Here is a 26,648-nt window from a genome sequence, read left to right on the forward strand (position 1 = left end):
AACAATCTTACATTAAATGAAGACAACATTTGTTTAAGGAAAATGGATTAACTGGCAAAACGTACAAAATCAACAAATTTAAAGAGCAAAAGATAAAAATATAAGCAGGGAATAGCTACCATCTAAGCATTGCTGCATTAGTATCTTTGGAGTTTTTCGCATCAAGGCTAAACCCAGGACCCAGCAGCTTGTTCATACGCCTTACAAGGCGATAATAATAATGCCTAACCTGCATATTACAAAGTAGAATAAGAAAATAACAGAAGGAAAAAAAAAATCAAAACTACAATTAGTAAATGAAATACTTGCAGAAATCAGCTGGAGAATAAACAGAGTAAAAGTTCGACATGGGTAAATCTTATCATCATCAGATCAAGGATCGGAAAGTTATGGGAAGTGACTCCCAGTTTATTTTAGGGTGGTGGGTTCAAGTTGACCCCATTACCATCACCAACAGACCTTTGATCATAAGCATGGTTCTAAATTTCGGTTTCAGTTTCAATTTCCGTGACCACAGAAACGTTTCAGTTTCGATTGGAAATTTTGGTGGAAATCCTGTAAAATCACAGGAAATGTATGGAAACATATGTAAAAGAATTTTATGACGAAACTTCAAAAATGCTAAAATAAACATAAATTCACACTTAGAAACCATCACATAAGCAAGATCGCCATCCATAATGGTTCAAAAACATCAAACACCTAATAACATGCACTGTCGGGCTTGTCTGATAATTCAGTACATACCACATTTCTCATGTAATTCATATAAATATGTATCCAAAGTATATATACCACATTTCACATGAAATTGATATAAATATAATTATGTAACATATATTGATATATACCACTAATGGCGGGATCCTCGTGCACTGGGCTGCCCTTTTTTTTATATTGATATACACCACTAATGCACTTACGATTTTGATTTCGATATGCATTTCTATTTCGGTATCATTTCGGTTGGAATGGAAACGGTAACATTTCGGCCGTTTCGTATCAGTTTCGGTGGAAATTTAAAAACATGATCATTAGTCCATAGCATTCCCCCATAGTGAACTTTATGGGGCTGTTCACACTTCAAACTAGTTTATTTCCCTATTTTCCTTTGCTAAAAAAAAGGTTGCAGATTGTACAAGACAATTGCAGTAATCATGACGCCGGTAAAATTATTGCTAAGAATGTGGTTCAAAAATATAAACCCGTGTGCTAGAAATTTAGACAAGTAGAAGTGTAGAACCATGTAATTTCAGGTGTTGATATGGAAACTGAATAAATAAATATGAGGATCAATCAAATTATACACCAACAGAGAACACAAAAACAACCCCAATCGATTCTGAAAGTCCCGGACGGTTTGTAGTTCAAAATAAAAAAGAATAGAAGGAAAAATAACTAGTGTTTCCATCCAATACATTATTAGTAATTGGATTTCAATTAGTACAGAATTTTGCCCCCAGTTATACCTCCCAAGGTATGGGTAGCCCTTACCGCTGGGTGGTTGAAGCTGAATTTCAACAGAAGTAACAAAGTTCTCCACAAGGACAATGCTACCATCTGGACAAAAGAAGACGGAGGGGGAAGAGGTGTTGAGTGTTTTCTGATGCTAACAGCAGAGTTATGATGGATTATGCATGTCCCATTGGTTACAATGATGTTACAATAACTCAAGTTGCTTCGAATTCCATAATGATTTTGCTGAGTCAACTCACACAACAACATCCCTTAGGTTACCATCTAAGTCAAATCAGTCTCCACTTGCTAACTCGGTGTCCACTGGGTATTTTGCTAACTCGGTGTCCACTGGGTTATTTACCGCACCAATGGGCTACTGGCTCCAACTAAATGTTTGACATGAGACCAGACTCTGCGCTACAGCAGGGCCAAGCGTCACTTGCCACATCAATTCCTAGAGTGAAACGATTGAAAGCATAAGGAGCGACAGGGTAGCATATTCTACAAAGCAAAGGTTGAAGGCCTCCCATGGAGCCTACTATGATTGGAACCTGACATACACTACATTGTAGCCATTTGAAAGGAAGTAATGCCCAAAAGGTGATTAGAGAGTCAACAGGGATCCCCCTTAGTGAGAAACATGTTTTCCAATTTGTCTCAAGTAGGACTCATTTGTTAAGGCTATGCATAGAAACATCACCTTTTTTTTTTGAATGGCTGCATAGAAACATAACCTTATTGCAAATGACTTGGCAAATTGGGATAAAACAATGAAAGGGTTATTACATCAGATGATGCCTTGTTGCCCCTATGTTGATTAATGAAAAAATTCTTGACAAAGCGAGAAAAGGTATAATAAAAAGAACCAAATAAAGTTCTCTGAATATTTAGATTTTCCTAAAAACTAGCAACTGCCAATATATTTGTCCAGCATAGGATCAAACATGCAATGCAAGTGCCAACACCAGAGGTGAATCTATACAACTTAGATTATATTGTTGAAGAAACATCAAATATACATCACATGCACAAAGATGACTAATAGAATCACAATATTGCAAAATGGTTGCATTTGGTCAAAAGAGTCAAGGAATACGAGGAGTAATAATGGATCACTCATGTTTTCTTCTAAAAACAAATGATGGATCACTCGCGAATACACACCACTGGTTGCAAGCTACTATGCTTGAAAATGAGTTAAGAAAATGACACTGTGCCTAAAAGAGAATACCTGGTCCTTATTTTTGCTTTGGACGCGGCATGTGATTTTGTCAAAGTTCTGCATAAAAAATGTAGCATGTCCATTGTAAGAAAGCCTCAAGTAGTAAAGTATTCAATAGCCATTATACAATTGGACCAGAACACATGCCTTTCCAACTTGTTTTAATGCGTTGAAAAAGTTCTCCTCTTCTTGACGTGTCCACGCTGCCCATTGTCGCGTCTGCTTTTTTACTGGATTAGAAAAGTAACAACATAAAGGTGTTCCCGTTTAAAGATCACTTTAGAGTTGTTTCAAATTGGGCTTAGATAACTGAAAAGAAAATAAGCATAACTAAAACATGAATAACAATCATTCAAAAAAATAAAGAATCCAAGGATAATACCAGGCTTTTCAGAAGCAACAACCCTTGGTGACAATGGACCACTAGGTTCTCCATCCTTAATCAACCCATTCTCTGATGGAGGAGACTCAAGTTCAAGAGGCACTTGTAATTGTGTGTGCATGTTCAAGACATCCAAAGAACTCTAGAGTTTCATATATTTCAAATTCCAACTTCTGAGATCGAGTTCTTTAATAGCCTATAATTCAAAGAAAAAGAAGACTTAGAATCAAAGGAACCATGAAGACGAAAAATTAAATACTGAAATAAATAAACTTAGCATAAAAAAAGAACTCAATGATAAAAACATGAACGAAATAGCCACATCATTCATTCTAGACGTATTTAAACTTCGCAAAACCTACATTGACCAAGTGGCAGACAATTCGATTCGCATGCTCACGTAAGGGTGTCAATTTTGGCTTGGGCTCGGAAGCTCGCTCGAGCTCGGCTCGAAAAAAGCTCGGCTCGAGCTCGGCTCGAATCCTTAACGAGCCGAGCCGAGCCGGCTTGCCAGGCTCGTTAAGATTAACGAGCCGAGCCCGATTTAGGCTGGGCTCGGCTCGGCTCGGCTCGGCTCGTTAAAGCTCGTTAATAAAAACCGTATAAAATAATAGTAATAAATATAATAAAGTAGAAACAGCTGGAGGAGTAATTATCATAAGTCATAACTTTTTTCCGTAATTTCCGTAATTGTCATAACGTCGTAACTTCTGTTGGTAAATTTTTAGTAATTGTAATAACGTTTTAACTTCAATCGGTAATTTTTCATTTAAAACTATACACATTCAGCTATTCACTTTTTTTTTCGTAATGATTACTTTTTTTCTTTTTTTTGCTTTGCTAGCGGCCTTTGCATGTGCGAGAATCTCTGCAAAAATGATGTTCACATGCCCGAGAAGTACAATAGTAGAAGTTTGCTAGCAAATTTCTTTTTAATATAACGCAACCAGCCAAGCTCGATAAGGCTCGCGAGCGGCTCGCGAGCCAAGCCGAGCCTGACCGAGCCGAGCCGAGCCGAGCCTAGTTCGAGCCCGAGCCGAGCCCGAGCCTAACCTTTGACCTTAACGAGCCGAGCCGAGCCTGGCCAAGCTCGGCTCGGCTCGGCTCGTTTACACCCCTATGCTCACGTGTCAATCTTATCGCCAGTATAGGCACCTAGATAAACCAAATGCATTAATTGGTGTTCAAGACTCTACTCCTCGCCAAAAATTTGTTGAGAACAATGGAATATTACGAAAAGCCGACCCCAACTAGTTTGGGAAAAAGGCTTTGTTGAGTTGAGTTGAGAATGGAATATTACAAAAAGTCGAAAACTATTCCATGTGCCCATAAAGAACAACTGGATGCTATAGAACAGATTTATGAACAGAAACATCAAATATTTATCTAATAAAGTTTATTCTATTAACCAACAAACTCCAAAAGTCAGCAATTTAACATTACCAACTATGAAAACGTAAATTTGTCAGAAAATATAATATTTTGACTAGGAACGTTGTGGAATATTTCGATAACCTGTAAACTCTAAGGGGCCGTTTGGATACGCGGATTTTAGAACCCTGGATTTTCACAAAATTGTAGTTGGAGACAAGAGAAGAAAGAGAGCAGCCGTCGTTTTCTGATTTCCCGCCCTTCTTTCCGACAGCAAGAGAGCTGGCAAGTGGCAATCATCCCCTGTTTCCAGGTTTTAGAAATCGAAGGATACGGGAGAGATTTCTAAAACCTGGTTTTCTTACTTAAAATCCAAGAAACGCTGCCAGGACAGCATACCAGCAGCCAGATCATTACCCTCTTTTACACTGTTTTCAAACTAAAAACCTGGATACTAAAATCAGCGTATCCAAACGGCCCCTAAATTTAACCAATTTTACTGAACCATGGTACACAATTGTGATGATAAATATCTTAATTGAGCAATGATTGCACAAGCATCTAACTTTAGCAATCATTTCTCAAGCACAGCTAAATCACCATTCTAGTTGTCACAAACTGAATAATCTGGACAACACACTCAAAGACATTGAGGGGCCGTTTGGATACGCGGATTTTAGAATCTTGGATTTCTCAAAATCCTCGATGGGAGACGAGAGAAGAAGGAGACCGTCAATCATTTTCTGATTTCTCGCCCTTCTTTCCGTCGAGCGAGTGAGTAGGAGATCATCTTGTGTTTCCGGGTTTTAGAAATCTCATGATGGGAGAGAGATTTCTAAAACCAGGATTTCTTACTTAAAATCCAGGATAATGGATTGTAAAATCCATAATTTTACACTGCTTTCAAACTAAAACCTGGATTCTAAAATCCGCATATCCAAACAGCCCCTAAAAGAACAAAGCAACAAGCTCCGCTTCTTCTTCTTCTTTTGAGACAGTAAAAAGAGAATATAATAAAAGACGAACCGAGATGGTCCTAGCAAGATAAAGAGAATATAATTAACAAGCTCCGCTTCTTAATTAGTCTAGCATGCCACAAGTTAATGATTCTGAAGAAAGGATGCACCTACTGAATCATAGCGTAACTGCTTCAAGAAAAATAATAAACCCAAAAAAGTATAGCTTACTCTCCTCCAAAGAAACTGCATATTTCAAAGATAAAAGATGATAGATAATAGAAATTTCAATATGCCGCCCCTCCCCCCACAACCCCATGTGGACATGCAAAAGAAAGAGAGTGCATAAAGTGCAAGAACACCAACACAAACCCCCTTTACTATGCTGCAAAAACATCAAAAACTAACAGACAAAACATCATCGTCTTTTCCCAACTGTATTTAATCGAGATGAAACGGAACAATTACTTTGATATCGACATACCACATCTAAGATTTCAAAATCAAAATCCCAAGGTGATTTAACACAACAAATAGAAAAGAAGTTAGTATTAGCTGGATTTGATAATCAAATCAGAGATTAAACACCTATGAACAAACATGTAACACTTGCATGACCTTAATTGTTCATTTCATGACCCCATGGAAATCTCACAGCCAATAATCCCATTAGTAAAAAGGCAACAATACCCAAAACCATTCAGGAGGCCTTCCTACAGAATTTCATGGGCTCCCATTACATGCAAAATTGGGAACCAACAAACCCTAGTTCATGCCCACTAAAGTCCTTATCCCATCAAAAGAAATATACCTACGAAATTCATAACTTGAATAGAGAACAAACTCGAAAAGCAACAAAAATTGGCAATACTTATAAAAAATCAGTCATTCATCTGTGCTACAATTTTAAGGAGTTATAAAACCAAAACACATCAAACAATCAATAAAACTAATGAAAACCCAATAAACAAGAGCTTGAGTTAGAAAGCTCCTAGACAAATACCTTACTAGAACAAATCATCAGAAACCCTAGAAACCAAATAATTTAATCATATTTCAAGGGGGCATTAACAGAAATGAAAAAATAAATAATCCCAGAATTAGTTTTTCGACTTATTTCCAACGTAATAGCTAGTGAAATGGATGAACAGTCAATAAATTCTTCAACTAAAACACATAAGGATGTAGAATTAGGGTTAGGGTTTCAAGAGGGAGGCTGATACCTGTTTCTCAGTTTCTTTTTCGTTCTAGTTTTTGTTTATTCGCTTTCTTCTTCTTTTCCAAAAGTGAATGGAGAGAGAAGGGGTGCGAAGGGAGGGAAAGAATTCTGATTTTGAGAGAGGAAAAAGGAAAAAAAAGGTCTTAGAGAGCCGAGGAGAACAGATCGGAGTTGGGGTGTATTGAGAGAGAGAGAGAATAAGGTGAAAAAGAAAAAACAAATAAAAGATCTAAATCTTTTCTTAGGTCTTAGTACGGGTGTAAATGGACATTCGAAAATTCGATTACCGCCCGCATCCAAATCCGTTTCAAGCAAATATTATCCGAATCCGTTTCAAGCGGATATTATCCGAATCCGTTTATGAGATATCCGGCTCTTTGCGGATGCGAATCTGGTAAATGGTACATCCGATCCATTTAACATCCGAATCCGAGAAGTACATCCGTTTTTCCCGAATATCCGCATCCGTAAATCCATATCTGAATCTGAATCCATATCCGGAATCATTTTATTTTTATTAGTATTTATTATTAATAATATCATCAAAGAAGTGGAATAACAAATAAATCATTAAATATAATTAGATTTACAATTTTGCCATCGATATATATTTACATTTTAATATTTATTTAATATAACTTACTAGTTTGCAAAATAATTGGTAAATAGTCCTTAAGAACCACGTAATTCTAGACTCATTGGATATTATGTGATTCTTGAGGACTCTTTACCAATTATTTTGCAAACTAGTGAGTTATATTAAATAAATATTAAAATGTAAATATATATATATGCAAAATTGTAAATCTAATTATATTTGAGGATTTATTTGTTATTCCACTTATTTGATGATATTATTAATAATAAATACTAATAAAAATAAAATGATTCCGGATACGGATTCAGATTCGAATACGGATATACGAATGTAGATACGGATCCGGATATTAGAGAAAAACGGATATACTTCTCGGATTCGGATGTTAAACGGATCAGATGTACCATTTACCAGATTCGCATCCGCAAAGAGCCGGATATCTCATAAACGAATTCGGATAATATCCGCTTGAAACGGATTCGGATAATATTTGCTTTAAACGGATTCGGATGCGGACGGTAATCGAATTTTCGAATGTCCATTTACACCCCTACCAAGACCTAAGAAAAGATTTAAATCTTTTATTTGTTTTCTCTTTTTCACCTTATTCTCTCTCTCTCTCTCAATACACCCCAACTCCGATCTGTTCTCATCAGCTCTCAAAGACCTTTTCTCCATTTTTCCTCTCCCAAAATCAGAATCATTTCCCTCCATTCCCACCCCTTCTCTCCCAATTCACTTTTGGAAAAGAAGAAAGCGAATAATTAAAAAACAGAACGAAAAAGAAACTGAGAAACAGGTATCAGCCTCTCTTGAAACCCTAACCGTAATTCCACATCCTTATGTGTTTTAGTTGAAGAATTTATTGATTGTTCATCAATTTCACTAGCTATTACATTGGAAAAAACTAATTCTGGGATCATTTATTTTTTTCATTTCTATTAATGCCCCCTCGAAATCTGATTAAATTATTTGGTTTCTAGGATTTCTGATAATTTGTTCTAGTAAGGTATATGTCTTGGGGCTTTCTAACTCAAGCTCTTGTTTATTGGGTTCTCATTAGTTTTATTGATTGTTTGATGTGTTTTGATTTTATAACTTCTTAAAATTGTAGCACAGAGGAATGACTGATTTTCTATCAGTATTGCCCTTTTTTTTTGCTTTTCGAGTTTGTTCTCTATTCAAGTTATGAATTCCATAGGTATATTTCTTTTGATGGGATAAGAACTTTAGTGGGCATGAACTAGGGTTTGTTGGTTCCCAATTTTACATGTAATGGGAGCCCATGAAATTCTATAAGAAGGCCCTGAATGGTTTTGGATATTGTTGCCTTTTTACTAATGGGATTATTGGCTGTGAGATTTCCATGGGGTCATCAAATGAACAATTAAGGTCATGCAAGTGTTACATGTTTGTCCATAGGTGTTTAATCTCTGATTTGATTATCAAATCCAGCTAATACTAACTTCTTTTATATTTGTTGCGTAAAATCACCTTGGGATTTTGAGTTTGAAATCTGAGATGTGGTATGTCGATATCAAAGTAATTGTTCCATTTCATCTCGATTAAATAGTGGGGAAAAGACGATGATGTTTTGTCTGCCAGTTTTTTATATTTTTGCAGCATAGTAAAAGGGGGTTTGTGTTGGTGTTCTCGCACTTCATGCACTCTCTTTCTTTTGCATGTCCACATGGGGTTGTGGGGGGGGGGGGGGGTGGCATAATGAAATTTCTATTATCTATCATCTTTTATCTTTGAAATATGCAATTTCTTTGGAGGAGAGTAAGCCATTTTTTTTGGGTTTATTATTTTTCTTGAAGCAGTTACGCTATGATTCAGGAGACGCATCATTTCTTCATAATCATAAACTTGTGGCATGCTAGACTAATTAAGAAGCGATGCTTGTTGCTTTGTTCTTTTAGGGGCTGTTTGGATATGCGGATTTTAGAATCCAGGTTTTAGTTTGAAAGCAGTGTAAAATTATGGATTTTACAATCCATCATCCTGGATTTTAAGTAAGAAATCATGGTTTTAAAAATCCGGATTCGATGGATATTTATTATTTGTTACCGAATTCGAATCCGACGGATATTATTCGAATTCGGATATTATCCGTATCCGTTTATCCGGATTTAAATCCGGATTCAATTCAGAAACGAATGTCCGAATCTAAATCCAAATTCGAGTTCAGACCCTTGGAAACAAAAATCACAAAAAGGGTAATTTTAGAAACCTGTTTGGAGGGTCGAAAGAATCACAAAGGACTTCGGAGGTGGCCGGAGCTCAGGTCCGGTGGCCAGATCCCCCTTCCCTCTCTCTTCTGTAATTTTAGAAACCCTAGATCTAGGTGGAGGGAGGTGATGGTGGAGAGGATGTGGCGGATCTGGTGTGGGAATGGAGAATCGGTGGTGGCGAGGTGGAGCTAGAAAATAGAGCTGGGACGGCGGAGATGGCAGAGAAGCTGACGGTGTTGAATATGATGGGGTTTAATGGCAGATCTGAAGCTTGGGGTTGGTAATGGCTGCTCTGTCGTGAAGATTGGTGGTGTTCCGTGGAGGAGGAGAAGGTGGGCTGTAGATCTAGGGTTTGGTCGAGATGTAGATGGTGGGTTTTAATGACTGTAAATGGGGAGAATCAAAATGGGTTTGGCGTGGATCTAAGATTTCGAAGGTCAGGATGGTGGTGATGGTGGTTAATGGTGGCTGGACCGAGGTAGAAGATGGTGGTGTAAAGGCAGCTCCTCCCTCTCTCAATACTGCCTGTATTTAGGGTTTTTTTCCCAGCCTCTCCCCCCAGTCGATTAAGCTTGTCTTTTTCTTTTCATTTGGGATTTGAGTATTTATGACTTTCTTTTCATTCCCCCCTTTTTAATTTATGCGTCCCCCATTTGGTGTATTTATGACTTTCTTTTACACTAAATAGGGCTGTCCATAGTAAACAATAGGGTGAGAAATTATATGGTGTATGCCCTTGTAGACTTGTAGTCCCTTATATATTTCTCAAAAAGTTAAGTACGGACCCACTATAGGATGATCCAAACCGTCCATGTGTGGGCCACAAAGTAAATAGGTTGTGCACAAAAAATAAGGATGATCTAAACCGTCCATGTGATGGGCCACAAAGTAAATAGGTTGTGCCCAAAAAATCATTTCTATAGGATGATGTTAGGCCTCTGATATATATAAAAATGCATATTATATTATTATGGAAACCTGCATAGATCGAAGGGCTAGGATCATCTTATGGAAATGATTTTGGGGGAACAACCTATTTATGTTGTGTTCCATCACATGGACGGTTTGGATCATCTTATGATGTAATCCGTACAGTACTTTTTATGTTGTGTTCCATCACATGAACAACCTATTTACCCAGCCTTATATTAGAATAGCTCATTTTAGAGAGTCTTTGACTCATTTCTTCCTTTAAGTTGTAGTATTAGAGAGCCTTTGGCTCATTTATCCTTTTAAGGATTTTATTAGGGAGTCTTTGACTCATTCGTCCTTTTGATAGTGTCATTAGAGAGTCTTTGACTCATTTCCCCATTTCCTTTAGTTGTTTTTAGGAGTTTCTTCACAGTATTATTATTACTCTTCTTTATTAGAGACTAGTACAGTCTTATGAAAGCTTCGCTTGTTTGTGATCTTAGATCATCTCATTACTTTTGATAGTTAGCTTATTCGGTTTAGGGGTTTCCCCTGTTTGCCCTAGGGTTTAGCTCTAGGGTTTTGCTTTGTATGTTCCCTCCGGTCTTTGACCAAAAGGGTGAAATCAGAAATTTAAAATCCAAAAACATATTAAAACATTTAAAAATCCAAAAATATTGAAATATCTTAAAATTCAAAAATATTTTAAAACATATAAAACTCAAAAAATTAGAAATTTAAAACATAAAAAACATTAAAAAAATATCAAAAGCCTCAAATCTTTTATAGTGTTGAGTGTTTTAGGAGTAGTAATTATGAGAGTTCGTTTCGAACTACGTTGGCTTGATCCTCTTCCACGAGGTACGTAGTTCAGCTTGGGATCCATATCCCAAGTCCAGCCAAACTTTTTTGTAAATAATGTTTTAAACCTTCTTCAAAAACCTTTAAAATCTTGTTTTCAAAAGATCTTCCTCTAGAGTTAGGAGTTTCTCCTAGATAGAGAGTTTTAGAGTTAGGATTTTTCTTTTGATAGGTTGTTTGATTGTTTGTTGTGTGCTTATTTTAGAGTTAGGGGTCTGTCCTAGAGTTATAGGAGCGCCTCTGTCCGGTCAGTCGGCGATCCACATCGCCGATCGCCGAGTGATGACTAGAATAGGATACGCTAGTCCACCCTTTGTTTTCCTTAGGAAACACAGCCTAATTACACATAGGTTGTAGGAACCACCTGCATTAGCTTAGGGCTAATCTGCATTTAGTTAGGGCATATAGGGTGTCCTAAAATCCACAATTCACTAGGATTTAAATAATCGTACAATAAACTTTAATAATTGGTCCGGTCTTTTAGATCGAGTCTAGGATAGAGGGCTAGGTGTCTTAGGCATCATAGCTTAGAATAGGCGCGAAGAACTACGTTGCCTTGATTCTTGCGGAGGCGGGGATACGTAGGCTTCTTTGGATGAATACCAGACCATCCGAAGACTCGGGCTAATCATTTATAGTCTTAGGATTTGTTGAGTAGTCATCGTATGTTTTGATGTGTTTTCTTACTTTCTTGTACTGATCATATACCTTTAGCTATAGCTTGCATGTGTTTGCACATCAGAACTTAGACACCCATTAGGCTTGTCACTCATAACCTAGCTATGCTTAGGTGACACATCTTTCATTTTATTTTTTATGTGTTTATTATCTCTATCCTCAGGAAATGCATGCTTAGGTAGACGATTCCTGATGATTCTTCCCATTTCACATGATTTTTACCCAAACTTCTTTGGAGTTAATAATAAATGGCATAAGAGACCAAGTGCTTGCACTCGGACGAATTGGGGGTGCTCTCAGACCTTCTCCATTCGTAACCAGGCATGAACCCATATATATTTCTGGTAATCCATTGCACAGAGGATTTGATTTTAGGATTCTATGGCATATCCATGGATGGCGACTCTGGGTTTATTTTAGGTATGTCTCGGTTTCGAACCTTGGTTCTGGATCAAGACATATCTCGTTCTTTTTATATCGCCACTCGTGTTATGCTATGAGGGTGGCATCCGTTTTGAGAGTTCCTTGGTAGAGCTCTCCTTCACACGTGGATGATCCGGAGGATGTAGAGACTCGTTCCCTCACGCCGCCCTCGGATCGGGGTCCACAACATGCTATGTCTCGTGTAAACACAGTCACATCTTTTTAGAGAGACATGCTTTGTCTCATAGAAAAGCTTACCTTCAAGGAGACAGGTTGTGTCTCATGCAGAGAAAATCATACCTTTAGGGAGACAAGCTGTGTCTCATGTAAATAAAGTCACACCCTTATAAGAGACAATCTATGTCTCATATAGAAAGTCATACCCTCTTATTAGTAAGTTAACCCTTTAGAAGACTATCTAAGTCTCACAAGTCGCGACCCTTATTAGTTGAAGACCGACTTGGTTTGGTAGATACTTTATCCTTTCATCATTGCAAGGGCAATGATAGCGCTAACTGGAGTCGCATCCTTTTAGGGAGACAAGCTATGTCTCACGAAAGCAAAGTTGTATCCTTCAGAGACAAGCTTTGTCTCATTAGTGAGTCCACCCATAGGAGACATGCCATGTCTCATTAGCACCTCTTAGGGTATAAAGTTTAGGAGTCAGTCCATTAGCATAGGAGTCTGTGCTACCTTAGGAGTCTGTCCTACTGTCATAGAGTCATAGAAGTTTGTCCTATCATCATACGGAACTATGATTTTGTCCACCATTTCACCAAATCATGAAATTATGTCCAACCCCTGCAAGGTATAGGATTCTATCAAACATTTGCAAACCTTTGCTCGATACCGGAGTCTATCCTACCCTTATGATGATAGGAATCCATCCTCTTGAGTCAAAAACATAAAAAATACTTGAAATTTTGAAAAAAAAACTCAAAAACAATTGAAAACCAGAAAACTTCAAAACATCAGAAAAGCTAGGAAATTAGGAACGTATTTCAAAATCTGTTCCGAACTACGTTTGGCTTGATCCTCTTCCACGAGGTACGTAGGCAGCTTGGGATTTTTATCGTTGGTTCAGTCAAACCTTTAAAAATAAACATTTAAAACCTCTTAGAAATACAAAAATCTTTCAAAATAAACATTTCAAACCTAATAAAATGGTTTTTAAAAATCTAAAGAAAAACAGTTTTCTACCAATAACAAGGAGGAAAAGGTTGTTGTCGATGGCACTTTGAAGTCAACATTCTTCTGAGAGTTGATTTCATTGTACACAGGCTATAGGTGAGGACGATTGCCCTCTCAAGCCTTGAGCCCCTTTTCTTTCGTAAACTCTTTTTTATTGATTACTTGATTCTTTGATTGGTTTGTTGACATGATTAGTATAGATTTATCATGATTGTATGCTTAGCTGTAGTTCTCACATGCTTAGGTGTAGCTCTTACCTACTTAGTTGTAGCTCTTACCTGGTTAGCTGTAGTTCTCGCGTGTTTAGCGGTAGTTCTCACATTCTTAGCTGTAATTCTTTATCTTTATTACTGCTGGTTATTATCTTTTACTATCATCTACTGACGTTTGCTCACTGCAGGTTTACTTTCTTAGCTGTAGATGTGCATGTGTATGTTTACTGCTTTCTAGATGCGTTGTGTTAGGATTATATATGATTGATAGAGACTGGTATCAGGCTTATCTGTTATCAGATCAACATTAGTCTTTTCCGCCTCTTTCTGAGAGACGGTGGGTTCTAGTGCTCGTTCTAATAATAGATGAAACTGGTACTAACTCTCTTTAGGCATGGATGTTGGATATGTGATATACAGAGATAGGTAGCAGGGTTATCTTATATTGGATTGACTCTAGTCTTCTTCGCCTTTTCCTAAGAGACGACGGATTCTAGTATTGATTCCAACATGCCTAGACTTACCATCAATAAATAACTGCCTAATAACACTATGCCTGAGTCCAACATGTCTGGACTTACTATTGTACACATGGTTATATGCCCTTGATAGTGCGGCATGACTATCACAATGCACATATATTGTTGGCATAGGTTTAGGCCAAATAGGAATTTCTAACAGCAAATTCCTTAGCCACGCTGCCTCTTTACAACAAGGGGCCAATGCAATAAACTCTGCTTCCATAGTGAAGTAGTTATGCAAGTCTGTTTCTTAGAAGCCCAGGAGACAACTCCCCCACCAAGAGTGAATATCCATCCACTCATTGATGAATGATCATCATGCTCAGTTAACCAACTGGCATCTGTGTATCCTTATAATACCATATGATACCCATTATAGTTCAACCCATAGTCTATAGTGCCTTTTAGATACTTCAATATCCTATTTATAGCATTCCAGTGTATGTAATCAGGATTACTAGTAAATCTACTTAGTTTTCCTACTGAGAATGCAATATCAGGTCTAGTTCATGTCATCTATCAGTTCTAATACACTTAATCTTAGTTTCACATTGATTTTCTACTTCTGTCTTATAAGTCTTAAACTTATCTAAGACTTCATCTTTATGTCCTAACAGATATACGTAGAAGTATTTTGAAAAATCATCAACGAATGTCACAAAATACTTTTTGCCTCCTCTTGTTGGAGTGCCATGTAAATCACATACATCACTATGTACCAACTTTAATAAAGTAGTAGATCTTTCTACACTAGGAAAGGGTTTAGTCACTATCTTGGTTTGCATTCATATCTTACATTTATGTACCATGCTTTCATCACACTTAGGTATTAGTTCTAACTTTATCATATCATGCATTTTCCTAAGATTTACATGTCCTAATCTATTATGCCATAAAGAAATAGAGTCAACCATGTAAACAGAACAATTAACTTTACTGATGTTCATCTTAAACATGCCCTCATACATATAACACTTCCCTACAAATGTCACACCCTTGGAAAGGACAAACTTATTAGACTCAAATACAAGTTTAAAGCCATTCTTATTAAGAAGGCTACCAGAAACAAGATTCTTCTTAACATCTGGTAGATGGTATACATCAGTAAGAGTGAGGATATTTTTAGAAGTGAATTCAAGTTCCACTTTGCATTTTCCTTTGAATTTTGATGTTGAAGAGTTCCCCATGTAGAGAACATTTTCGTCTTCGACTGGTGCATAAGTAAAAAATGTGCTTCTGTCTTTGCAAACATGTCTTGTAGCACCTAAGTTGATCCACCACGCATCTTCACCTTCGAGGAAATTAACCTTGGATATCATGGCAAGAAATTTTTCTTTGTTTCCTTGAGTGTTCAACTTTTTAAATCGACACTCCCTCTTATAGTGGCCCATTTTGTCACACTGGAAATAAGCGCCTTTGCGCTTCTTGTTCTTTTCAGAACCATTGCCTTGATGCGATTTCCTCTTCCGATTACCTTTCCAAAGTTGAGTAGTAGGAGCAGTAGGGGCATTTACCATATTGAGATTTTCCACCATGTGCACTTTAGAGGATAAAGGTGCAAGATCTTTTTTATCTCGGAGTCTTGATTCTTCCTCAACTTGGAGGGTTTGAATCAAATCTTCAAGAGACATATCTTCCTTTTTATGTTTAAGACTTTTTCTAAAGTCTTTCCATAATGGTTGTAATTTGTCAATAATAGAGGGTACGATGACGGTATCATCAAGATTTACCCCTTGTCGATGAACTTGACTAATGATATGTTGGATCTCATGGACTTGATCCACTACCAACTTATCATCAGTCATCTTGAAATTTATAAAATGATTTACAATGAACTTTTTAGCACCGACATTTTCTGATAGGTACTTATCCTCCAAAGCCGTCCAAAGTGCTCCCGCCGAATTCATGATATGGTAAATATCAAACAGTTCATCGGTCATAGCATTGAAGATGTGTCATTTGCATAGATAATCGTCTTGTTCCCACTTCCTCCTTCTACGGCCTTGGGCAAGCGTCTCATTTTTTGCCGGTTTGGGTGTAGTCAGTACATATACCACTTTGAGAGTGGTGAGAATGAAATGTACTTTCTTCTGCCACCTCTTGAAGTTCCCATTGTTGAAGCGTTCCAATTTCACAAAGTCTTACGTCATTTGCTTCATTGATTGTGTCATAAAGATCTCCAACAGGAATATCGTCTTAAGATCGTTGGAGAAAAATGGTGTAGGTAGAGAATAAGATAGGAAGATGCTTCAAGGCGCGCAAACGCTTTCCTTAGGATGATATTCGCCCCCACCAGTAGTGTGCAAAGGGGACCATGAACTCGCCTCCAAGATACAATGAAGCCCGATTCCAAACATATTGCTTGACGACGTTCTGCACTGAACGGAATCAAGCCTGAATCACCTTTGAATTTTGCAAGTATTTGAGACCCAAGTATTCTGTTCCTGCAGTAAAACAAAATACTTGAAGAAGATTTGTAAATCACTAAACACAGTAACTTTGTAGGGGATTAGAGAGTGTAATTGAGTGAGAAATTTTACTGGAAACAATAGTTTTGGGTATACCAATGAAGAATTTCGAATTCTGTTTATTTTGGGCATTTTCTGCTCTTTAAATAGAGCCTCTGGTGACTTTTCACGTTGAAAAACACCCTTTCTGCGCATTCTTTCAGCGGGTTTGAAATCTAACCGTTAGACGGCGTCTAATCACGACTCTACGTTTCAGATCAATCCTAAAGTGACCGTTGGCTTGTGTAAAAACGCCTCCAACTCCGAATCGCTGGATTGCCCATCCACAGTGTAGATCGCACCCTTTGATTCTTTACATTGTGTAGAAGGGACATAATCCAACGGTCATCATCCACTAGCTGTTGCAATACAATCCGACGGTTCGGATCGCACCCGCTCATGCACCCGAACTCAGGCCCAACCCGACTGAACTATTCGGCCTACCCACTTGATCGTTCCATAGGGGTGCAACTCGGGTTGGACCTGAACCCGATGGGTTGAACCCGAATTTGGGTCGGGTCGGGTTGAGCTTTTTCAAAAATAAGGTTGGGTTGGGTTGGGAAAAATCAACCCGAATTGGAAATCAGGTTGGGGTGTCGGGCAACTCGACCCGACTCGAAACCCGACAAGTATTACGATATGTAGAAAATTTTAAAACGGCAAAACAAGTGAATATTCCAATTTCTCGATTTTCTTCCATCTTCCCCGTATTTTACTATTTTCTAATTACTATTTTATTATTTTCTAATTACTATTTTATATGGTGGGTGCCTGTGTAGGAATGTGAGCAAAAAAAAAAAACAGTGGGGCCCACAAAAAAAAACAGTGTGGTCTTCTCACAAAAATATTGTAAAAACATGTGCATGATTCAAGGTGGCAAATGGGCCGTGCCGTGCCGGCACGGCACGAAACTTCTCGGTCCGATGTCGCCGGCGGGGCAGGCACGGCACTACACGTTTCGTCCACGGGCCATGCCGGCACAGCACAGAAAAGTTGAAGATTAGGCACGGCACGGCCCACGGCCCGCGGCTCGGGAAAATAGCCCTAAATACTCACTTTTACACTGATTTTACCGTGCCGGGCCGTGGGCCTAAACCCCACAGCCCGACACGGCCTGCGTCACTGTAGCTATCCGTGGCGTGCCGTGCCTTGCGGGGCCGCGGGCTGGCAGGGTCCGTTTGCCACCTTGATGGATGATAGGCGGGTCAACCCAACCCAACCCGAATTGGAAATCTGGTTGGGTCGGGTTGGAAAAATGGGTTTCTCGGGTTGGGTCGGGGCCTCAACCGGACCCAACCCGACCCGAGTTGCACCCCTACTGTTCCAACTCAATCTTGATCCAACGGTTCGGATCAAATCTGAAAAAATGAAAGGCCGTAATCGATCCTCATTATGAAGTGCAAAGTGCGTCTAAAAAAGCGCCACTATAACCCATTGCCCACACAGCGCGTGTGCGAACGGTGCAAGTTGTACCGTCCTACAGTTCCACCCATGGCTAATACCAATTGTGCATCATAACAAAGAAAAGAGTAAAGCTTTATAAGCTACTCTCCAACTTCTCTCCAAAGCAGTACAGGACTATCTTTGCTTCACTACTTTTGCACTCTTCTCTCTCTCTTACAAAAAGTAACTTTTTCTAAAAGAAAACCTTTTCTTTTCCAAAACACACTTAGAAAATATTTTTCAACTACTTATTTTGGCTCAAAATCAAGATTTTGAAAATCAAAATCTAACATAATCTTAATCCGGTTTTGCTGAGCATAGATATTCCTCCACAATGATGAAACTCTGATGTGCCCGTCTCACTTCAAGAAATGGCTGCTACGTTTAGGCAGCAGCACCTAGTCGAAAATGTTAGCTCGTCATTAGGCCCTTTCACTCCTCTAGCGAGATTTTTTCCTAACAAGTCGAGAAACTGTTTGGTTTGCTTTCCAATAGAAAGGCACCGACAATATTAGTACAACCACTCATCTTGCAAGATTATAGACGTGTCTATCAGCTACCTTACATTGGATCGATCTAGTAGCTACAATACACTAGATCCGCAATTCTGAGTTCTTCTACAGTGTTGGATGATAGAATCATGTTCCACCAAATCTAACTATTAACTAGGATGTTCAGAAAGAGTAAATGCCAAAATTCGACACCAAATGAATTAAGGGTCCGTTTGGATACCCCTTGGATTTGGATTTGGAGGTGAATTGGATTTTTAAATCCAAATTCGGCGTTTCGCAAGCCTTTATGACCAAAATATGCCAAAAAAGTTTTAAATGACTTATGTACCCACATGACATTAAAAACTGATCAAAATACATCGTATTAGGTAAAATGACTAGAAAATCCCCCAGTCTGGCAAAATGACCGAAATACTCCTATACCGGGTAAAAATGACAAAATACCCCTGAGTCGTGCAAAATGACTAAAATACCCTTATGACATAAAAATGATCAAAATAACCTCATACAGCGTAAAATGACTAAAATACCCCAGTATCATGAAAAATTAGTAAAATACCCCTAGATCAAGTAAAAATGACCCATGGCTCATATAAAATGACTAAAAATACCATCATGAGATAAAAATAATAAAAATACGCCATATTAGGTAAAATGACAAAATCCCGCTCGAGTCGTGCAAAATGACTAAAATACCCTTATGACATAAAATGATCAAAATAACCTCATATAGGATAAAATGACTAAAATACCCAAAGATCATGAAAAATTATCGAAATACCCCTATATCAAGTAAAAATGACCTATGACTCATGAAAAATGACTTCATGAGATAAAAATGTTAAAAATACGTCATATTATGTAAAATGACTAGATACCCCCGGGTCATGCAAAATGATCGAAATACACCTATACCAAAAATGACTAAAACACCCTTATGACATAAAAAATGATCAAAATACCCTCATATAAGGTAAAATGACTAGAATACCTCTGGATCATGGAAAAATGCTGAAATGCCCCTATATGAAGTACTTTAGGGCTTTTTGGTTTTGTTAGATTTCAAATTCAAATCCAAAGAGCATCCAAACAAAAAATAATAATTTAGATTTGAAATCCAAATCTATACGTGGTCATCCAAACGACATTATTTGTAAATTTGTGAATTTTAAAATTCTTGATTTCAAATCCATGGATTTTGAAAATCCAAATCCACCTCCAAATCCAAATCCAAGGGGTATCCAAACGGGCCCTAAATGATTTCAGACAAAATCTGCTAAAAAGTGAGCCGATGTGGATTTTTCCCAAATGATAAACCAGCATAAAATTTAATTTAAAGTCTTCAGTGCCTAGTTTTGACAAAATATGTATTTTTCCAGCCTTCACTTCTGACTTTATACTAGAGTTTAAGATTTTAATGGTCGTCCTTATGCACGCCACTCATCTTTGTTTTACACATTTTAATGGGCGATGATAAATTAGCACCCCTGTAGGATAATTCGCACCACATTTAATGTGAGCGAATTATCCAACAGTGGAGCGAATTATCCAACAGTGTCCATATTAATTTGCTGCTGATTGACAGCATGGGACTTTTTCCTACAACGTTTCTCAAAGCCAAAAGTTCTTCACCACGTCATCAATCCACACAAACCCATAAGACAAATTATGACCGTTGATTGTCAATCGAACCGCCCTGAATTGCTAAAAGTCCCACGCACACGGATCAGCCCAAGAAACCCCGCCAACATTCAAAATTTCAAAAAACTATATATAAAAACCCTAAAAAACTCCTCCAAACACATCACACAGTCTAGTCTTCTTTTTATCTCTTCTCATTCCAAACCCTAAAACCAGTTGAGAGAGAGAGAGAGAGAGAGAGAGAGAGATGTCTGGGCGTGGAAAGGGTGGGAAGGGGCTCGGAAAGGGTGGAGCGAAAAGGCACCGGAAAGTTCTCCGGCACAACATTCAGGGCATAACGAAGCCGGCAATCCGGCGACTTGCCCGGAGGGGTGGTGTAAAGAGGATAAGTGGTTTGATCTATGAAGAGACTAGAGGGGTTTTGAAGATCTTTTTGGAGAATGTTATTAGAGATGCTGTTACCTATACAGAACATGCGAGGAGGAAGACTGTGACTGCTATGGATGTTGTTTATGCGCTTAAGAGGCAGGGGAGGACTCTGTATGGATTTGGGGGTTGAGGATAGGGAGATTGGGTTGGGTGTGGAAGGTTGCAGATGGGTTAGGGTTTGGGATTTAGGCTTAGGATTTTGTTTTTTTCTCTTCTCTGTTGGGTTTCTTTTTTTGTTTTGTTGTGTTTTGTGGTTCTGGGGTCTGTAAAGTTTGGATGCATTGCTGGTTATAGCTAAGTGTCTGAAAATTTGAAATCAAAATCTGATGTTTGTGTAGCTTCTTCTTCTTCTCTCTCTCTTTCTCTCTCTCTCTCTCTCTCTCTCTCTCTCTCTCTCTCTCTCTCGAATTTTGTTTGGTGCTAACTTCATTAATATTAGATTAAATATTAATGATGATTAAATAATGATTAAATAACACCAAGAGCTTAAGCTTTTGGAGTAATTGGTTGTTTCACAGTTTTCTGCCTTGTCTCTCGTAGTTAGTTGCCCTCTAGCTTATATGAGCTTGCGGGTCCAAACACATGTGGGCCTACATTGTTAGGATGATCCAAAGCATTCATTTGAAAGGTCCTTACATAGATAGGGTGTGTACAAAAAATCAGCTCCATAAGATCATCCTAATCCATCCAAAAGTAAAGGGCAAAATAGACAGATACCGTTTGCTACAAATTTGCCCATTTTTGCTCTCCGCTTTTGGAGGGGTTAAGATGATCCAATGGAGCTGATTTTTGGTACACAATATCTATGATAGGGCCTTGCAAATGAATGGTTTGGATCACCACAAAAAAATGTGGGACTCACGTGTTTGGGCCCTCAAGCTCATATAAGTTATATGAGCTTTAAGCTCACAATCATTTTCCTCTCTCTCTCTCTCTCTTTATATATATATATATATATATATATATATATATATATATATATATATATATATATATATATATATATATTTTTTTTTTTTTTTTTTTTTTTTTTTCAGATTTTTCATTCTAGATAGAACTGGACTCCAGGATTTTACTTCACATTGAAAGTTCGTGATTTCCTGCCACGATATAACTTTAGGTCTCTGATCCTCCAGTACAGGTTAAATTTCCATGTTATTGAGTGGTGGCAGTGTGTCCTTTGCCCTGCTTGAAATTATATACAGATGCTTTTGTTGTTGTGTTACCATTATTTAGTGATGATTTGCTCACATCCAAGCAGAAATCCTAACGCCCAAACATCTAATTCCTTGTTTATATTGTTGTAATTTGTTATTTCATGAGATTGTTTAGGGTGAAAAACCCATTAAGTTTGATGAGTTTTTGACAAATTTTTAAATTATGATATTTCATGGACATGGGTGAAATATATGCTGGTAATTGCATTTGGGCGAGTCAGGTTGATGTTTTGGATCTACTTAGTGGGTTGTGGGTTTTTGTGGCCAGGGATTTCCAAGCTTGTTTTTCATTCTCTCCTTGCTGAATTTGGTTTTGGATTCGGCTGAACTGGAAATGGTTAGAGGTGATCTGTTTAAACAGCAGTGATTATCTTATCATATTATAATTCAAGCAGCAAGGGTGAAATTGGATTTCATTTGGACACCCTACCTCATGATTCTAACTAATGCACCAAACAAAGTCAAACAGAATTATCTATATTGGGTTGTTGGTCATGGGTTTAGGGCTATGGCATATGCTGCATTTTACCAGTGCCACAGCTTAGGGGATTTCCTTGTGCTGTGAGGAGATTTGTTGTATTGTTGGAGTTTTCATGTCGTTGCCTGTTCCCCTCAATTTGGGACTGATGTGCCAGTTATGGGTTCTGTTCTGCGTCAAACACCCCACATGTTTGGGCTTGGCATGCCAAAACAAAACTCATAAATTCGATGTTGAATCTTGAAGAAAATAGGGGAAATGATTGGAATGATATGTGATGCTTGTAATAGGGAATTTGAAGAGAGTATGCTCTTGCATCAATCAGGGGGCCTTTTGCTGTTTCTTGATTTTGGGTTATTGAGTTGTAACTGTGGGTTGTGAATCTTGTGATGGGATCCATTACAATGGAATAGTTTTTGAAGTAGCCCTTCACATCATAATTAATTTATTGCTAATTGAATCTCAACAATGAATTTGAAGATGTGTTATTTCATTCTTCGTTTCTTTTGGTCCAGCTTCCTTCCGTAGATGAAAACTGGCTCCAGGTACTTTCCAAGTTGCATGTGTAAACTGCTAAAGCTCTTAAGAGTTCTAGCAAAAAGATCTTTAGGAATGAGATCAAAGAGAACAAAATCTAATGTAAATACAAATGACTTACATCTTGTCGAAGCCTTTCCACTCGATCTGGACTTCATTCTTGAGCTATGGACGTGCACAAACCTGGGATGATAGAAATCCACACTATTTACGTGGTAAATCTCTCAAAGTTGTAGTGCCTTTTCCCAGTGAGGGAAGGACATATGGGCATACTTATAGATTGGATCATTCCTTCTATGAATAAAACAGGCCAGTCCTTCCCTCACTCTCTTTAAACTTAACAAGATGCCAAATGTGAAATAGCAACATCCCTGTTGAATTGTTTAGCTAATTATCAAGTTGCCGATGGTCTAATTAACCTGGCAAACATTGCTAATCATCAACATTTGCAGCCTATGCAAAGACCATTAATTAGAGACATTCTAACAACATGAGGTCATTTTTTTCCTTTTTGCACCTTCAAATTAAATTCATATCGAATCTCTGTAGCAGCAGATATTTCTTTTAAGGCTAATTGAATTTTTTTTTAAATTTTTCTTTCAAATGTGTACCTGAATGCATCAGTTACAAATTTTTTTGAGGTGTATGACTTGAAACAGAATGAACTGCGAATGGCTCACATATCCTTTTTTTTTTTTCCGATAAAAAGCTGTTTTAAAGTTATGCCTGAAGTATGCATGCATTGCATTAACCTGGAGTTAAATGATGTTTTATATATGAAATTCACCATTCATCTCCATGACTCTTTCACTGTTCTTAAATGATATTTTACAAATTCAACAGTAGCTATTGACTTAAACTGTGCTGTCTGTCACCTTCAGTTTTTACTTCCATTACTTAGCCTTTTTTCTAGACTTTGCAATTTTTTGTATGCAAAATACTATTTTGAGTTCCATGTAATATGCTGAAATAAAGTTTATTTCAGTCGAGTGAACAAGGATGGCATTATTATAACTGCATGTGGAACTTTAATTTGCTGAAATATGAGTGCTTGTAATCCCTGTGCTGCTGTAGTTGAGTGGCTTGATTTGTTGTTAATATTCCTTGGAATTATTTGTCCGATTCATTTATGACATGTTTTGCTGCTTGTGCCGAAAAATCCCGTCGGGAAAGAAATCGGAGAAAAAAAAAAGCACAATCAAGGCAAAATTGTTCGGCATAATGGCCTACATCCATTGGCGGGATCACTTTTTCCACTATTAGAGAAAAGATAACAATATTACAGAAGGGATCAACACGGACCCTTACACCCGGGACCCTTCTTTTGCTCTTTTATGGATATCATTCTCTTTCAAACCCATTGGGGGGATCATTCACCAAGATGAAAAACCAAACAGAATTGACGCATCTCATCATCCATGCATGTCACCTATTTCCAAAGCTCATTTGTCCTAGAAGGCAGTTTGGATAGTCGCATTCCATTCTATCATAAGCCTTTTCCATTTCAACTTGCACCAAGTTCCTTTTCTCAGTCTCTTGAAGTTATTATCTGCTCTCTCTTTGGCTATTAGAGCACTGTCCTTCGGGCGCCCTTGAATAAATGCAGATTGATTTTTGTGCCCTTGAGTAAATGCAAATTGGTATAAACATCCCACCAAGTTGATCCGCATGAACTTCAAAATTTTATCCATTCATTTAACTTTTGGGATCAGTACAATAAAGCTTTTCCCACAATTCATTCATCCAGACATGATAGCTGAGATAGGATATGCAATATCAGACCATGGATCACTTGTGGTAAAATTTCATTCACTTGTATTTATATTCCCCAGATCAACAATCACTATCGGCATCCTATTCTGATTCTCTTTGAAACAGAAAGAAAAAATCAAAATAAAAAATTTAATTCTAAAATATTCTAATAAATTTTTTTATTTTGACCGGGACAGAATCATAATACCACCCGAAATTGGTCAACCCAACCCGCCCAAAAATCGGGTTCGGGTTCAACCCGACCCAAGTTGCACCCCTAAGTTTGGGACGAAGGCTTCGTTGAGTTGAGTTGATTTGAATTCTGCCCTGTCATTTTTGCACCCTAACTCCGTTCATTTTTTTTTTTAAACCAGATGTCAGAATTGGGCGGAATCAGAGTAGGAAGCCAATTCCAATGCCTGATTTCGGCAATATAAAGTCTAAACGTGAAACAATCTTTTCCCATATGGGTTGTAAAGGGCTCACTGTTTATGAGCTCAAGTTCCCGAACACATGGGTCCCACATTTTTTGTTGTGATCCGAACCATTCATTTGCAAGTCCCCACCATAGATAAGGTGTGTACCAAAAATCAAGTCCATTGGATCATATCTAGAGATGTAATAAAACACATAGATAAAATAATTACCAAAGCAATGCTCTTTATTAGAGCCAAGGCATTCAACAGCAGTCCAGAATTGAGTGTTGGGATTGTCTGAACCAATTATATGAATGCCTTATCTCTGGAGCAACATTTAAATTAAGTCTCTAATCAGAGAAAAGAGATTGTAGAAAGTATGCGACTTATTATAAAAATGGGATTTGCTAGTATTACTCTCAAGCGATATATTTTTCTTACATTTGTAGTGGTGTGGGTTGATTAATGATTAGGGCTACTGATTTGATGGGCCTGGTTTGAAGATTTTGGGAAGGTAATTTCCCCGCCAGGCCGAGATCTTGGTCCCACGCTTAACAATCAATCGTAGCCACAAGATCAAATAAGGGGGTTTATTTAAGTTTGGGAAATGTTATCCGCAGTACTGTATTTTGATGAGGGCACTCCTCACTTTATTAAAAGTACGGTATGGCCCTCACCATACGATGATCCAAACCGTCAATTAGATGGGCCACAACCTAAATAGGTTGTGCCCTGAAAATCATTTCCACAGGTTGAACCTAACCCCCTGATCTATAGAGGGCTAGGCTCAACCTATTGAAATGATTTTTGGGGCACAACCTATTTAGGCTGTGGCCCATCGAATGGATGGTTTGGATCATCCTACGGTAATGTCCATACCGTACTATTAATAAAGTGAGGAGTGCCCTCATCAAAATACAATAGTGCTGATAACATTTCCCAGTTAAGTTTTTGTTTGATCAATAAGAATTACTAAATGGGAAATGATATCAGCACAACCTTGTTTTGTTATATGTACGAATTCATCTTGTCTTTTAGTATCCAAAGAGCTGTCAAAAAAGGTTATTAGTTTATTACAATTCCCAAAAAGCAAAAAAATAAAATAAAAAATAAACTGTTGACAGTGGGATTTGAACCCACGCCCTTTCGGACCAGAACCTTAATCTGGCGCCTTAGACCAACTCGGCCATATCAACGTAATTGCATTTCTATAAATTGTTTGAATACATATATTATGTAATCTAAGCATCCCTAGCGTAAGATGGTGAGATCCACACTATCCATACGCTTGGGTGGAGATCATGGGACCCACCCCAATCAAAATATAAGATAAAATTCTGGGCCCCACCTAATACATGGATTTGAGTGGAGTTGGTGGGCCCATATTTGGCTCACCTTATCAAAAGATATGCTGTAAAATGCTGGCCCCACCCCCATGCTTTGCATTGCATGAGGTGGTACAAGTGAAAAATTGCCTA

At 37.9% G+C, this 26,648-nt stretch overlaps 2 protein-coding genes and 1 non-coding gene across 4 annotated transcripts in view; 1 reads left to right on the forward strand and 2 right to left on the reverse strand.

Annotated features, from left to right (window-relative positions):
* TKI1 (TSL-kinase interacting protein 1) overlaps window positions 1–10,034 on the reverse strand; it is a 29,867-nt gene extending 19,833 nt beyond the window's left edge. The window contains exons 1-5 of one of the 2 annotated variants that reach the window (XM_077390862.1): window positions 9,440–10,034; window positions 3,063–3,258; window positions 2,828–2,910; window positions 2,690–2,737; window positions 120–229 (exon numbers count right to left, since the gene is read on the reverse strand). In XM_077390862.1, coding sequence (XP_077246977.1) covers window positions 120–229; window positions 2,690–2,737; window positions 2,828–2,910; window positions 3,063–3,183 — 362 coding nt within the window. In that variant the 5' untranslated portion in view covers window positions 3,184–3,258; window positions 9,440–10,034. The remainder of the gene's footprint in view (window positions 1–119; window positions 230–2,689; window positions 2,738–2,827; window positions 2,911–3,062; window positions 3,259–9,439) is intronic. The other variant, XM_077390863.1, reaches the window with a different exon arrangement.
* Window positions 10,035–20,496: 10,462 nt separating this feature from the next.
* On the forward strand, window positions 20,497–21,107 carry LOC143886301 (histone H4-like). The gene has a single exon (XM_077390239.1). It carries the CDS (start codon window positions 20,589–20,591, stop codon window positions 20,898–20,900), a length of 312 nt encoding a protein of 103 aa, XP_077246354.1. The 5' UTR covers window positions 20,497–20,588; the 3' UTR covers window positions 20,901–21,107.
* Window positions 21,108–26,285: 5,178 nt separating this feature from the next.
* Window positions 26,286–26,366, reverse strand: TRNAL-AAG (transfer RNA leucine (anticodon AAG)). Its single transcript has one exon. It is a non-coding gene; the product is annotated as a tRNA-Leu (tRNA).
* Between the last annotated feature and the right edge of the window lie 282 nt (window positions 26,367–26,648).

This window comes from Tasmannia lanceolata, unplaced genomic scaffold, assembly GCF_043159265.1.
Source record: "Tasmannia lanceolata isolate RefF3 unplaced genomic scaffold, GAP_Taslan_0.1 ptg000011l, whole genome shotgun sequence".
In the NCBI taxonomy this organism is placed as follows: domain Eukaryota; kingdom Viridiplantae; phylum Streptophyta; class Magnoliopsida; order Canellales; family Winteraceae; genus Tasmannia; species Tasmannia lanceolata.

What these genes read in the sequence shown, in the direction of transcription:
- LOC143886301 (XM_077390239.1), top strand. Translation starts at nt 20,589, where the DNA reads ATGTCTGGGCGTGGAAAGGGTGGGAAGGGGCTCGGAAAGGGTGGAGCG.